At 39.6% G+C, this 15,456-nt stretch overlaps 1 protein-coding gene across 50 annotated transcripts in view; it reads left to right on the plus strand.

Moving 5' to 3' along the window:
- Positions 1–15,456, plus strand: part of EIF4G3 (eukaryotic translation initiation factor 4 gamma 3) — a 283,752-nt gene that overhangs the window by 237,601 nt on the left and 30,695 nt on the right. For 25 of the 50 annotated variants that reach the window (XM_081055110.1, XM_081055106.1, XM_081055152.1 and 22 more), the window contains 6 exons: positions 6,121–6,267; positions 6,719–6,955; positions 7,988–8,092; positions 9,515–9,647; positions 12,520–12,617; positions 14,859–14,952. In XM_081055110.1, coding sequence (XP_080911236.1) covers positions 6,121–6,267; positions 6,719–6,955; positions 7,988–8,092; positions 9,515–9,647; positions 12,520–12,617; positions 14,859–14,952 — 814 coding nt within the window. The remainder of the gene's footprint in view (positions 1–6,120; positions 6,268–6,718; positions 6,956–7,987; positions 8,093–9,514; positions 9,648–12,519; positions 12,618–14,858; positions 14,953–15,456) is intronic. The other 25 variants (XM_081055111.1, XM_081055117.1, XM_081055153.1 and 22 more) reach the window with 1 other exon arrangement.

Here is a 15,456-nt window from a genome sequence, read left to right on the forward strand (position 1 = left end):
CTATGCCACATGTCATGGATTATCAGTGTTGGTCATTTAAAATAATGGAATCTAGTTAACCACAGTCATGTAGTATGGTCATAAGTACCATGTTTCCCCCAAAATAAGACCTACCTGGACTATCATCTCTAATGTGTCCTTTGGAGCAAAAGTTAATATAAGACCCAGTCTTATTTTACTGTAATATATGAGACCTGATTTTATAGTAAAGTAAGACCGGGTCTTATATTAATTTTTGCTCTAAGAGACGCATTAGAGCTGATTGTCCCGCTAGGTCTTATTTTCGGGAAAACATGTAGTAGTGATAGTAAGTGAGGAGTGGGAATTAGGGTAATATTTTTTGAGATATATGTGCCAAAATGGTTATATCTAACTTATTTAATCCTCACAATCATTCTGTTATCTTTATTTCACAACTTTCTCTGAAATTTAGGAAATTGCCTAAATTGGGATTTTATACGTATAGAGGTTTTGAATAGTAATAGAATCTTAGCCTAAACAATGGCCTAGATCAGTGGTTCTCAGCCAAGGGCAGTTTTGTTCCCCAGGGGACTTTGGGCAATGTCTAGAGCCGTTGGTTATGGCTCCTGCATCTTAGTGGGTGAAGGCCCAGGATGCTTCGAAACACCCTCCAGTGCACAGGACAGCCCGACGACAAAGAAGTACCCTGCTTCAAATGCCAGCAGTGTCTAGGTTGAGAAACCCTGGCCTAGGTTATTGAGATTCTAAGATTTAGGAGAGTGCTTGTTCTCATTGTTTGGAGCAGTGTTTAAATAAACCTTTTTCCTGCCTCTGTGTCATTTCACATGGATCACACACCTCCATTTAAAATCTCTTTCATTACTTTACAGCGATTATCTAGGTGAGAGCTAGAGAATGCCGTTATGTTGTGTATCAGTTTTCCATGACTTCTTAAATGGTAGGCTTTTAAGGAAAGGAATTCTTTAGATTTACAGAGGAAATGGATGGGATCGCGTTGGCTTTCCCAAGTCACTCTTGAAATGCCATAGTTACTACGCACACAGGCACATTTATACACACGCACAGCTGCCTGCCTCTTCCAAGCTCTAAGTGAAACCTCTGGCACCTGAGGCATAAGAGCATCATGAGATAGTAAACCGTGCCACTTCTTCTAGTTCAACTAGGAATGACTGAAGAGACCTGCAAAACCTCCTTCACAAATTGTAAAGCTTTTAACTAGAATTCAGTACTTAGCAGGAGGACTTGTGAATTAAGTGGCAAATGGAAAAGAGTAGACGAGAGAAAATGTCCTGTATCTAAATCTGTACTTCAATAAAATTTTAATTGGATTATTGGTAACATTAAATTGCTATGCTTCTGTTTTAATCATAATAAGTGAAAATCCCCATCTCAGAGCCCCAGTAGAATGTAAGCACCTAAGGGCGGGGACTTTTTTTCCCCACTACTAAATTTCTAGTGCCTAGAATGTTTCAGGTACATTGTAGACCCCCGGACAGGTTGTGAGCAGGTAAACTCACAAATGAAAGAAAAACGAACAACGTGAGTTTATTTTATGCCCTGAGACTGCACTTTCATGACTTTTGATCTGTGCTGTGCTAGGCAGGCATGCCTCGGCTATAAAGCGTGGTGCCAAAGGTAGATTTTGGAGCACTCTGTGTCCTGTTACGCCAGATCCAGAACTTACAGTGTTGCCACTTTTGAAGTGCTTTAAAGCAAGACGTGAAAAGGACAGGACTGACCCTAGGAAGAGACACTAAGAGAACACGGGAGACACAATGAAATCTCATTAGGAATAAAGCCTGGAATTGCAGAGATGAAAAGTTGGCAACAGCAAGTGGCTGGAGGAGGAGAGATGTGCATCTCGCCTGATGAAAGATGAAACCTGCTTTGAAGAAAAGACTGAGAAATGACTTACCTTTCCTGAGCTGACCACCCCCTTTTGGATCTTGTGGGCATCCCTCAGGACTACATATGTCTTCTGAAGTCTCTAGTAGATACGCATTTTGATAGATGTGTTCATAGCACATGTGAAATATGTTGATGTTCAGTTTTAGCAAATTACCTGCTCAGGTCAGGACATAATCACTGATAGAGGATAGTATGTCATCGTGGACCTGTGAGTTGTAATTGGATAATTGACAGCACTGTTTATTTCACGTTTTAGAGTTAGCGTGGAGGTGCCACTGGTTTACATTATACTACTCATTCCAAATACTTTACCTCCGACAAGAACATGCGTCCGGAGCAACATCGCTGCTGAGCCATGGGTTACCACCAGTATCTTTGTGTTCTGAGATGCATTGAAAATCCTAAGCATGCTAAGCAAGTCGTGGGCTTGTCCTTCCCTTTCCTAATCTCCTGGATTAGGAGGACTGCCATAATGAACACAGTTGACAGCCCTTGGTGATTCTCTGGGAGTTACCCTTTTAAGGGTGAGAAGTATCTACCCTACGTTAACACAGGTATCAGCAGTACAGGTCCTGTTGCTTGAAGAACATTCATATCTGAGATTGCTGGCTGACTGGTGGCATGTGGACAGGTCTCATCACAATATGAGATGATGCATTATTAGTTTACAGTGTAATGTAATGTCACCCTGTTAGTTTGCTGGGTAAAAATGAAAAGGTAGGTGCTCTCCAGCAAATCTAGCATACCAGGCAGCCTTACTAAAATACTCCCCCTGATTCCCTCACTCCCTGAGATACTGTCTCCCAAGCAACCCATTTTAAACAATATATCTTAGTTTTCATCACAGACTACTGTTAAATGAAAATTACAGTTGTCTAAAGAGATCTTTTTCTAACCGTTGCACATCACCTTTCATTTTTGCTATTAACCATGATCACGTTTGCAAGCATTTCCTTGTCCACTGTTAGGGACTAAATGTTTGTGTTACCTCCCCTACCCCCAAATTTGTATATTGAAGTGTGAATACTCCTCAGTGTGATGGTATTAGGAGTTGGGGGCCTTTGTAAGGGGTATTGGGTTTAGATGAGTCCCTAAGGGTGGAGCCCTGTGTTTATAAGAAGAGGAAGAGACACTAGAGCTTTCCCTCCCCTCAACATGAGGACATAGGACAAGGCAGCTGTCTGCAAACCACGAAGAGGGTCCTCACCAGCAACTGAATCTGCTGACACCTTGATGTTGGACTTCTAGCCTCCTGAACTGGGAGAAATAAAGATTTCGTTTAAGCCACCAGTCAGTGGTATTTATTACAGCAACTCCAGCAGAGTAAGAGCCCCACTCTTCATGTTCTGTTCTGACTGACCTATTTCACTGGGTCTCTTGACCAGTCAATGCCCAGCAGACAATGTATGCTGACTTAATAATTTCATAATCCTGTTGAATTTATAATCTCTTCAAGAACAAAACAAAATTATCATGCATCACCATTCTCAGAGGGGATGTTCTCACTGGCCTGTTTCCACAGCCTTTAGCCTAAACCATGCCCAGAGGACATTTAGGTCATGTTCCAAAGCAAGTCTTTAGGGGGTTGTGTAGCTAGACATTCATTGATTTAGAGATACATGTAATCTTGTAGATCTGTGAACATTCCGCTGATTGTTTGGTTTTACTACTTCATGGGAATGTGTCTGAAAAGCTTATGCACAATCACATGTTCTTTATGTCCTACACGTGAACTGTCCCATGGCCATCATTTTGGGAGAATAGATATTCATTTCTCTTGCTTGTTGTGGTTCTCTTCCCTGATTGCTTTGTGAGCTTACTTTGCTTATGTACTTTATTTGTTATCCATGTTATTACAATATAAGTTACTCTTAATTTTCCATCATAAACATGTCAAATACAGCTCTAAGTGCTATATTAGTTCATTGAACTGTATGTGCCAACTCTATTACTTAGATCATCTCATTTAATCCAACATCCTAATTAGGAGGTAGATGTTATCCTCGTTTTAGAAACAGGTTTTGTGAGGCTAAGTAACTTGGCCAAAATCACATTACAGAGCTGGGATTATGACCATTTCAGCAGCTACTTTATAATGTCCCTAAATCCATAATCATGGGGCTGTCTCTTGTTGCAGATGAACAGATCGAGTATCAAGGAGGTAGCTTGCTCACATTTACATAGCTGAGTCCTGATTTTATGACTCAAGATTACAGAGCTCTTTCAATTTCAGTGTTTTCAATATTCCAGTTACAGCCTCCTGTCTGTGACTTACAAAGTGCTTCCCCCAAACCTGTTTCATTGGATGGTTAGAGCTGCACTCTTAAGTTAGACACGGAATGTGCCTCCCTTGTTTTGGATGATGACACTGAGACTTGGGTTAAAAGAACTGCCTTTGTTTATAATCAAGTCAGCAAATCTTTTGATCCTTAACCAAGCTTTCAACAGCCTTCCCTGCATAAAAAAGATGTAAAAGGCATCGCTTTTTACATCTTTTGTGTGGAGAAATTCTCCGTTGCCTTATGTCATTTCTCCTTGCTCATACAAACCAAACTTTTTTTTTTTTTTTTGTATGTAATCTTTCTGACTTGTTTAAAATCTGGTCCCTCTCACTGTAAGACAGGGGCTTGGATTTTTATTTTGTCATCCACATTCTTCCCATTTTCTACACAGTAAATCCATAATGCAGGAAACTATCTTTGGGGCTGACAGATTGTGGCCCAGGTGATCTTGATGTCCTTACTGTTAGTACAGAGGATGCTGATGAATGGGCCAAGAAGCTGAATAGGACTTTGGGAGCGGTTTGCTTTTATCCCTTCGAAGTAGCAAATTGGCTGTAACTGCTGATTTCTAGAATCTTTAGTTTGTCCTGGAACCTAATGTTATGTTGGTGCTCTATTATATGCCACCTTGCTCGTGGATATGCTTCTTGGTTCTCTCTTGCATTGTTGTGTACTCTGGGTCCTAAGCAGTAGAAAATAGTGTCTCCTTTTGGTGTTTGCTTTGGAAATCCTTTACTTTCGCGTAGTGTTTCTTTTCTTCAAGGCTGATTTAAATGCCTACATTCTTGTGTTGACCATAGGGTAGCCTGACTTTGAAATGATCTGCAGTCGGTTATATTTGTATGGCCTGAGTTTGGAAATAAGCACATGCTACTTTTTCTATGGTTGCCTTAAAAAGTATCTGATGATCTTCCCTTCTTCCTATGTTAATGTTTTCCGCTGAAAATAAAGCGCAGTGAAGCACTTGGTCCTTGGGTTGATTAGAACTTGTTAAATGAGCTTTCGTACGTCATAGGGAATATGTTAGAGAGTGTGTTATCAGTTCTGGTCTAAAGAGAACTGATATACTATAGCATCATGGTCTCAGTTCTCAAGAAGTTTCTCTGGCCATTCAGCCTTGATCAGCAGCTGTCAGCCCATTCAGACTGACAACATTAACTCCTTCGTGAGTATAAATACAATACATCCTGGTGGTGTTGGTTTTTTGTTTGTTTTTGTCAAGTTCTCTCATTAAACGCAGGGCAGAGACCATGCATTTCAGAAGTTTGGGAGCCACTTTGTGATTCCAGAAAAAACACACCATTTCACCATGTTATATAATTGCCATTCAGACAGGCACTTGGGAATTTCATCTGTAAATAGAATATTTCAGTCAATTGAAATAATAAACGTAGTATGTTGATAGCCAAGCTAAGTATTAGCATTACAGTGTCTTGACATTCCCCTGAGGAAAAGATACCTCAACAATCGTCAAATGTGACCTCCTTGTGCTTTTTTTCTAAAATAAGAATCTCACCTGCAACCGTTTTTTCCGTGGCCATGAAATTCTCTCCTACTTTATGTCATTTCTATGTGTTCCTATAAACCAGAGCACCTACAGTGGTAGGAAGGAAAACAAAAGTAACAGTCCTGTGGAGTTAAAAAGTCTAGACAAGTGCAGGGTCGTAGTGGTAATAATACTACATGGATTTCAGAGTCAGCTAGAGGCACAACCAGCCATAAAAAACACAGTACATTCATGAGGGGAACGTGCACCTTTTCTGTATAAAACTTCAGACATCTTACCATTACAACACGAAGTGCCTGAAGCTGAGTTGTGTACCCCTTCTAGAGTAAACAGTGGTTCAGTCTGCATCATTTTGCAAACAAAGAAAACTGCTATTTTGAGAAAATCATTGAACGTGTGTAAGTAATCTTTGTGCTTTTTCATTTTCCCATCTGGATGCAGCTGAAAGTACCCATGGCAGACAAGCCTGGTAATACAGTGAATTTCCGGAAGCTACTATTGAACCGTTGCCAGAAGGAGTTTGAAAAAGATAAAGCAGATGATGATGTCTTTGAGAAGAAGCAGAAAGAACTTGAGGCTGCCAGTGCTGTAAGTATTTTTTCACAGAATGACAGAGCTTGTGCAGTCTGGGTGTTATCAAATAGAGTTTCCAGGAAGCTGGCTACGAAATCTCCTTATTCCTTCAGTAGGTGCCTGTGGCCTTTTTGTCATGTGGAGATACTATGTTGATGTTTAGAGGAATACTTGATTCCTTTTAGTGCTGCATATTAGAGCAACTCAACCTCCGAAGATGGGGATTCAGAACCTAGATTTCACAGAGGTCATGGAATAACAGAAATCTCCTGAAATGGATCCAGACTTTTGAGTCTAGTTCAGTTTTCTGAGAAGTAGGTCTTTAGTTGCAGTCAGATTTTCAGAGAGTATCCCTGATCCCACTAAAGGGTAAGGATGGACCATGAATCTACGCGTATGGTCTTAGCATCCTTTGTGCCGTACAGATTTCATCATCAAGATTCTATTCTTCTTCCTTATGTAACAGCCAGAGGAAAGGACGAGGCTTCATGATGAACTGGAAGAAGCTAAGGACAAGGCCCGGCGGAGATCCATTGGTAACATCAAGTTCATCGGGGAACTCTTCAAACTCAAGATGCTGACGGAAGCCATCATGCATGACTGTGTGGTGAAGCTGCTGAAGAACCACGACGAGGAGTCTCTGGAGTGTCTGTGCCGCCTGCTCACCACCATTGGCAAAGACCTGGACTTTGAGAAAGCAAAGGTAAAAGCCCCAAATCCCAGAATCCTCCAGCACGGACTGTCAGGTATAAAAGAGCCAAGACTGTCACTAGAAGTGCTCCATGTCGCCCATCCACCGAGGCTGTTGAGTTTTCTGTCTTGCCTTTTTCGTCGGTAGTTTGGCCATCATGCTCCTTACCACATTTCCATTTGAGTCAAAAATGGAATGGATCCTAAATTATATAAAAGCCAATCCGTGAGCTGTTGAGATTATTTGTCCCTCATCCTTTTTCTGCATGGCCGTTTCATAGGTCATTTATATGTATATGCAAATTATGGGAAGAGAGAAGTGGAGAAAAGCTACTGTGGGCCAGGACTGAGGGTGATACAGAAATGAAGAAAACCCAGTCGCCTTCCTAAATTTATGCTCTAATTAATGACACCGCTATCTAACCATAACATAAGAAATCATTAAAAATGTTATAATTCAAACATAACATGGTGCTCTACAAATAAGGGGATGGGAAATTAGAAATGCTTCAAAGGGATGTCAGAAAAGTTTCACAACATCTGAATCAGCTAGGATTGTTTGGCTATGATAGGAAACTGCAAATATTAGAGATTTACACGAGACTGAGGTTTATTTCTCATTCATGTAAGTAAAGTTCAGAGGTAGGAAGTCTGTGGCTGCCCTGCTGGCTCAGAGATGATCAGAAATCCCAGTCCTGCGTCTTCCCGTTATGTTATTCCCAGGGTGTAGCCCTCGTCCTTCGTGTTCTCAGCAGAGAAGGTTGGAAAGGGGCAAAGGACACAGCCACCTCCCTCTTAAGGAAGACTCCAGGGAGCTACAATGTGCCATTTCCATTTATATTCGATTGGCCTATAATTAGTCACTTGGCCACACCAGCTGCTTGGAATATGTGGCATTTATTTTGGGTGTCATGTGCTCAATTAAAAATTCTACCACATTACTTTTTGGGTATAAGTTGTAGTCCTAGGCCACTTAAAAATTCTACAGGTTAAAACTACACTTGAATTCCTCAGCCAGGAACACTAATGCTTTTGTTTCTTGTAGCCACGTATGGACCAGTATTTTAATCAGATGGAGAAAATTGTGAAAGAAAGAAAAACCTCATCTAGGATTCGATTCATGCTTCAGGACGTGATAGACCTAAGGCTGGTTAGTAGAAAAATAATAAGCCTACCACTCCAGTCTCTTTGAAGGAATTGATTTGAGAAGATGTCTTAGTATTTACCTGTGTAAAAATGTAATGCTCTTCCTCTAGGACTCTCACAACTTGAACTTACAAACTCATGACAGAACTGTGTGAAGAGACAAAAGGCACATACACCTGCCTGTTACGTGTTTCTTCTCTTTACTCTGAGTATCAAACCACATTGCAGTTTTGAAATCAGCCATTCTGAATTCAAACGGTGGTCAATTAAATGTAGTCTTAGGATGCTAAACAATTAGGAAGCCTCATCTTCAAAATGAATACGGTTCACTTTCTTGAGCCTTATGTTTTTAACCTCTAAAACGCGGGTGTTCTTTACCGTGTGGATGTGTTGTAAAGATTTAGTGAGGGAGGTAATTCTGTGAAGTGCCCAGCACAAAGGTTTTGTTTTCTCCTCTGTCTATGTTCCCTCCTATTCTGCTTTCTTCCCCTCATTTCTCACACAGGTACAGGTTTTACCTCTCCCACCTCTTTTCTCTCTTCTTTTCACTCCTGCAATGAATGTACTTCAGCTGACCCTAAACTAGAGAAAGTGAATACAGATCCCACCTCTCCCTTCCCCGGCCACCAGACCAGTTAGCATTGGTGATGGTTTTGATCTTGCTAAGCCCAGATGTGACCTCAGGTTCCTTCTTATTACCAAAGCCACTACCAATTTATCAGAATTTGAATGCTGAGTTAAACCTATTTGCCATCCTTGCCTCTAGCCAACAGAAAAATATTAATATAAAAACTTCTCCATGCATGCCTTCAATCACTCGTACTTATATCAAATATTGGGACTGTAGCTGGGCAGGGAAGGTAAGGGAGAAGAGTAATTATAAGGAGACAACTTGTTTCGTCCCTCACAGAGAGATAACCAAAGGGCAGGGGGCTGTGGCACTTTGTGTAGATCACCAGAAAAATGCTAGTCATCCTCGGTTTAGAACCCCTGTGAGGTGCTATGAACCCCTATGGGGTGCTATGAACCGAATAGCAATACCTCATACTAAGGCAAGGCCAAAGAATCCTGATCTTTTTTAATTTCTTTCCTCTCTCTTCCTTTCAAATAAACAAACATAAATAAATAAATAAATAAGTAAGTAAGTAAATACACCTGGGCTACTTTTTCTGTCTTTTTATCCATTAGCTATCAGAATGCTTGGTATACAGTAGTTCAGAGGTGATTTAGAAGAATTGAATTCTTCAGCTCTAATACCCAAACTGTACATAGTGCCATCTGTAAGAGAGTTGAAAACTGCTGTAGTACCCCATTTTATAAGTATTTGATACTTTTTCAGCAGTGAAAAATATAAAATAGAGTCTCAAGATTTTTTTAATTTTAATTTTAGTTATCTGACTGTTAACCTCATTTTCTCCTTTTATAGTGTAATTGGGTATCTCGAAGAGCCGATCAAGGGCCTAAAACTATTGAACAGATTCACAAAGAGGCTAAAATAGAAGAACAAGAAGAACAAAGGAAGGTCCAGCAGCTTATGACCAAAGAGAAGAGAAGACCAGGTGAGGGGTGGGGTCGACTGGAGCGTTAGAGAACTTAGGAATCTGAGAGACAGATACTTAAGAACTCTATATTTAGACGTTAAGTGAAATCAGAAAGCATAACCCAAAGAATAAAGTGGTAATTGATGAATGAAGAAGTTTACCTGGAGGCAGGTTAATGAGTAAAATCAGAGTGTGCAGCAACTAACCATGATTTCTTTGACCATTCAATGTCAATAATCAACAGGAACTTACTGAGTATCTTCCGTATATTCACTGTTGGGCAGGGTATAAAAAGAAGTGGAAGATAGCACCTCCTTCCTTCTGAAAGCTTACAGTTTATCTGGGAAGGCAAAACTATTACAGGGGACATTTGTCAAGCAAATGGAAGATATCAATTGTGAGATGTATTCTCCATTAAGGTTTTAAAATTCAAAGGAGAGTAGAGATAGAAAGCTGGAAGGAATCTTTATTTGAGGAAGGGGCACTTGAACTGGGTGTTGGTGGAAGATAGATATTTGGAAAGGAAGGGAGAATAATTTTAGTTATGAAATTAAAATATATGTTTTTAAGAGGAATAAACAATCCTGGTTGTAACAAAATTTAAGTGTTCAGATAGAATGGAAAAATGTTTGTCTGGAAGTGTGCAGCCAGATCAAGAACTTTTGCCTTGATTTGGTGGGCATCAAGGAGCCACTTGAGCAAAGAAGTCATGTCATGCATGAGGCATGTAAATAAAAAAGTCTGTTGCTCTTTACATGATGAATCAAAGGGGCACACAGAACTCAGAGATCTTGCTACTGTCGAAATCCTGTATGGAAGGAGGTGAGACTTGGTAGCAATAAGAATATAAAAGAAGAAACGGGGGAAAAGATGAAAGATGAAATAAAAGGCATTTTACACCTGAGAAAATAGAAAGTCCATTGACTAAGTTTAGGAACATTGGAAGAAGAAACCTTTTTCAGAAGAGAAATGATTGTATTTTTTTTTAGCTTGTTTATTATGAGAGCAAAATGGGGCATCCAAATGGGGATGCTCATTCACCCACTGCACTTATGTGGTCGGGCGGTGACTGAGTCTGAGAGCATGCACTCTGGAGCCAGACAGTGTAGGTTTGAAGGTCAGCTCTCCTACATCCTACGTGGAAGGCTTTGCCCCAGTCACTCAGTCTGTGCAGTGGATTTACTAATGGTGCTGAGGAGTTGTGTGAGGATGAAATGAGGTAGTGGCTGTAATGTGCTCATTGTAGTAACTGGCACATAGTAAATACTCAGTAACCATTAGCTGTTATTTATCACAGACATAGTGGGTCTCATAGTAACGTTAGAAAGTAGGCTTCTCAGTTTCACGGAACACCACACTTCCTCACCTTCCTCACCCTAGTACCTAATGACTTTTAGTTGTTATCGAACTCGATTGAGAGGGAAAAGAGGAAACCCTAATTTATGGAGGATGTCCACAGTTGACTAAAGGAAGGAAAGAGCTATTAGAAAAGTGGCAGGTAAAGAACAAGTGGAGAGGAAGGAGTACTAGGATATAAGTCTCATAGAAACAAGGAAGAAGTAAGTCTGTTCGTGATCAGTAATATCAGATAGCACAAAGGAAATGAAGAAGTAAGGATCAGAAAAGCTTTTGGACTGACAGTTTAGTGACCTTTCATTCATTCAGTAAATACTTTTGAGTGTTTCCCACTTCACAGGAGAGAGAATGTCCTTTCCCTCGTATAGTTTACATCTTACTGGGGAGAAAGACAATAAATAGATACTTAAATAAATTATATAATTTTGTCAGATAAATTTGTTACATGGAAAAAAATAAAGCAGAGAGGGAGGGATTAGGGAAAGCAAGACTTGGTGGGTAGAGGTTGCAATTTTAAGTAGGGAAGTTGGAGAGCCTATGAAACTTGGTATTGTTTGAGCAAAGATCTGAAGCAAATGATGAAGTTAAGTCATGTGGATATTTGGGGAAAGAGGGTTTTAGGCAAAGAGAATATAGTAAGTACAAAGACCCTGAAACAGCATTTCCAAGGAATAGCAAGGCCGCCAGTGTGGCTGGAGCAAAGGGCATGGGGGTGAATGGTAGAAGATGGGGTCTAAGAGGCAGAGGGCCAGATCATTTAGAGCTTGTGGGCCATTTATAAGGAATCTTTTTTTCTCTAAGTACAATGGACAGATAACAGAAGTGTTTGAAGCAGAGAAGTGGCAGGACCTGACTTATGCATTACTAGAATCACACTGGCTGCCATGATAGAACATAAGGGTAGAAGCCCAGAAGCCATCTAAGAAGTTTTCGTACTAATTGAGGAAATGTTACTGGCTTAGACCGAACTGGTAGTATTGGTGGTAGAAGAGGCTACGTGCTTGGATATATTGTAAAGGTTGAACTGACACAATTTGCTGACAAATTGGGTACAAAGTGTCAGAGAAAAAGGAGTCAGCATTTTCTGCCTGAGCAGCAGAAAGGTTAGAGAAGCAGGTTTTGGAGGAGTGATTGAAGCATACTGTCATTTGACACCATTCAGTGAAATAAATTTTGGAATAAGTAATTTCCATCTGACTTCTCCCAAAGTGTTCTAAATATTAACTCTATAAACAGTCATTAACTCTGTAAGCACTAGATTTGGTCCTCCCTGGTCTAGCACTTAATCTCTATTTATATCGCTTGGTTTCTTCTAGGTCATTAATATTTCATGGGAGACTCAATATAAGCAGAGTGCTTCTGCTTGATATTTTCATGCTGTGGCTGTTAAAGAGCCAGTCAGCAATACTTTCACAATTTCTTTTGTCTTTTTCCTTGGTTTTGATTGGAGCTGTTGTGTAGACACTCTTTCTCACTCTCTCATTGTCAAACTGACTTGCCAAAGATGAGAGACTGGCTCACTCTGTTCTCCCAGCAGGCGTACAGAGAGTGGATGAAGGCGGGTGGAACACCGTTCAGGGGGCCAAGAATAGTCGGGTTCTGGACCCCTCAAAATTCCTGAAAATCACTAAGGTGAGTGTTACATTTAAAACACAACAGCCTCAAAACATGACTCTCAAAGTTACTTCTTGCTCATCTAAAATAGCCATATTGCACATTTTATGGAGTGGGTTGCTTTTTCCCCTACAAATCAATATTGATCACTGTATTCTTACATTCTTGTCCTGGCATTAGTTATTTTTATTTCTATGAGGGTTTACTAGGTTAATTCTTAAAGTTACAAGATGCTTAATATAAGAGATGATAACAAAGAGACTTCGGAAGCTGTAGTCAATTGCAAGCTTTTATACAGTGTATCCTTAGCTCTGGGAAAGAAGTGGCTACCTGTTTAAGTGTAACCATGGAAGGAATTAATGGTTTTCTATGCCCAAGGCCTAAAAGAAATCACAGAGGACCTGCTAGAAACCATTCTGTGATAAATATTTAATGTACTCCATTTAATTTCCTCTCTTATGAGCAGTAAGAGGAAAGAATTTTCTCCAAGAAGATGTTTTCTGCAGTAGAAGTTGATCACTATAACTAAGGTGACGAATATAGAGAAAGCAAAATTGCATTTTATAAAAGTGGAAATTTCTAGAGCCCAGTGGGTTTTGAAAATTATTTGCAAGTCTAGTTTGATCCTTAGTTGTAATATACTTTCCATAGTTCTGAAAATTGGCAACCTGCCAGTAGAATGATAAAGACAATCTAAAGCTAATGTGAAAAAATCCGATGAAAGAAGGTAACTGACAAAAAGAAAAAGTTTGATAAAATTGGAAGAAGATGGGCTATATCATTTGCATCTTTATGGTTTTGTCAAAACTTTGCATCAGGATAGAACATGACTTCTCTGGATCTCTCCTGATATTAATTAGCTGGGATCCTATTCTCTAAGATTCTGGTACATTCTTCTCGTTGTTTATGTCTCAGAGCAGGAATTCCATTGCTGAATACAACTCGATTTCCATCCATGTTCACTTCCAGCAAGAGAGTTTTAACCAAAATCTTAATGTTTAGAGGTTTGGGGGAAAACTGGGAGGAAAAGGTGAACCGATTAAGAAGTGCAAATTGACAGTTACAAAATAGTCGTGGGGATGTGAAGTACAGCGTAGGAAATATAGTCAATAATACTGTAATAACTATGTATGGTGCCGGGGGAGTACTAGACTTATCTGGGGGATCACTTCGTAAGTTATATAAATGTCTAACCACTACGTATGCTGTACACCTAAAACTAATACTACATTGAATGTCAACTGTAACTTAAAAATAAAAAATTTTTGAAAAATCTTCCGTTTGAAAAATCCCTCCAACTTCAGCCTCAACTTCTTTGTAAGTTTTATCAGTACTTAATAACATTTGTCTCTGTTTTTAAATATTGTGTCTGTGAATAGACACTATAAAAAAGAATAGTGCTGGTATTAAACGTACATTTTTTCTTAATATTTTGAAAAAAGATTTTTTAAATTAATTTTGTCTATATTCAGATAGTTATATTATAGATACTCTACATAAGTGCCCTAGAAAAAGTTCAGAACCATTAAACACATTCATTGTTAACTGGGAGAGAGTCCTGTGAAAGCTTGTTACATAGGAAGGTGGTACTGTCAAGAGTGTAGTAATACCTTTGCTGAAAAGAGCTGCTTCACAACTTTTGAGTTGTATGTGTTTCATGATCATTTGTGTGACATTGTAATTCTATTCACTTGCGCTAAAAATGTGCGTGGAGGGTTAAACCTGAAAGACATCAGACACCTTAATTCCCTAACATTCAACTCTCGTTTTTCTTTTTTATTCCCCTTTGTTGAATATTCCCATTCCACCTCTCCTCCCTAGCCCCAACCTATATTGGGCTTTGCTAAAATGTGAAATCTTTCTGTCTGTTGACCTGTTTTCTCACAATTAAGTGAAGAATTAATGTGTTAATTTTGTAGTATTTGTATATTCCTTTTTGCTTTTGTAAACCACTGGGTATAATTATACAAGAGGAATCATTAGAAACTGCTTACATTTAGCAAACTGGCACACCATCTTAGGGAACCTGAATGCATTCTCCAGACTGGCCTGTGGTTTAAAACTGTTTGGTAGAAGCTGGATTCCAAGGAAGTGCTTCAGGGGCCACAGGAATCCTCTTGAACGTGAACAGCTCCAATTTATGTTTCTCAAATTGGTATGCCAAGCAAAATTTTGTTGCTAAAATTGGTTTTACTGCACTGGAAATAACTATTCTTCTAGAATATTTCCTAGAATTGACTGTGGTCACTTATGTTACAGCCCACGATTGATGAGAAAATTCAGCTGGTACCTAAAGCACAGCTGGGCAGCTGGGGGAAAGGCAGCAGTGGTGGAGCAAAGGCGAGTGATACTGGTAAGCATGGGGTGTCCCCTGTCAGGAATCCGGGTGTGGTCTGTTAGCATTCACCCTGCAGTGCACTCCCACAATCATTTAATAATGATTTTAGGAAAGGATTGATGGACGAACCATGCCCAAATTTACTGGGGGCCCTTGCCAATGAATAAAAATTAAGGCCTTCCTTCTCAATAATGATCCTTAGGTATTTTAAATATTTCCAAAAAATCTTTTTAGTACAGTTAGGCCATGGAAGCTTAATCTCTTAGGTTCCTTTGTTGTGGTGACGCAAATTCAGTATAATCAGAAATTACTGGGATCCCAAACTCAAAGGCAAACTTATTTTACTGAGATGGAGAATGTTAATACCCAGAGCATTTAATTTCAGGGTGTTGTAAAAAGAATAAAGAATTAAATTGAAATATTTTTCAAAACTCTTTACCTCAAGTCAGATTTTGAGAGATTTGACCTTAGGACCGAAATATTTGGATCATCGCATCACATTTTCAAAGCTGAAGAAGC

Source organism: Rhinolophus hipposideros (assembly GCF_964194185.1).
Source record: "Rhinolophus hipposideros genome assembly, chromosome: 8".
Lineage (NCBI taxonomy): Eukaryota > Metazoa > Chordata > Mammalia > Chiroptera > Rhinolophidae > Rhinolophus > Rhinolophus hipposideros.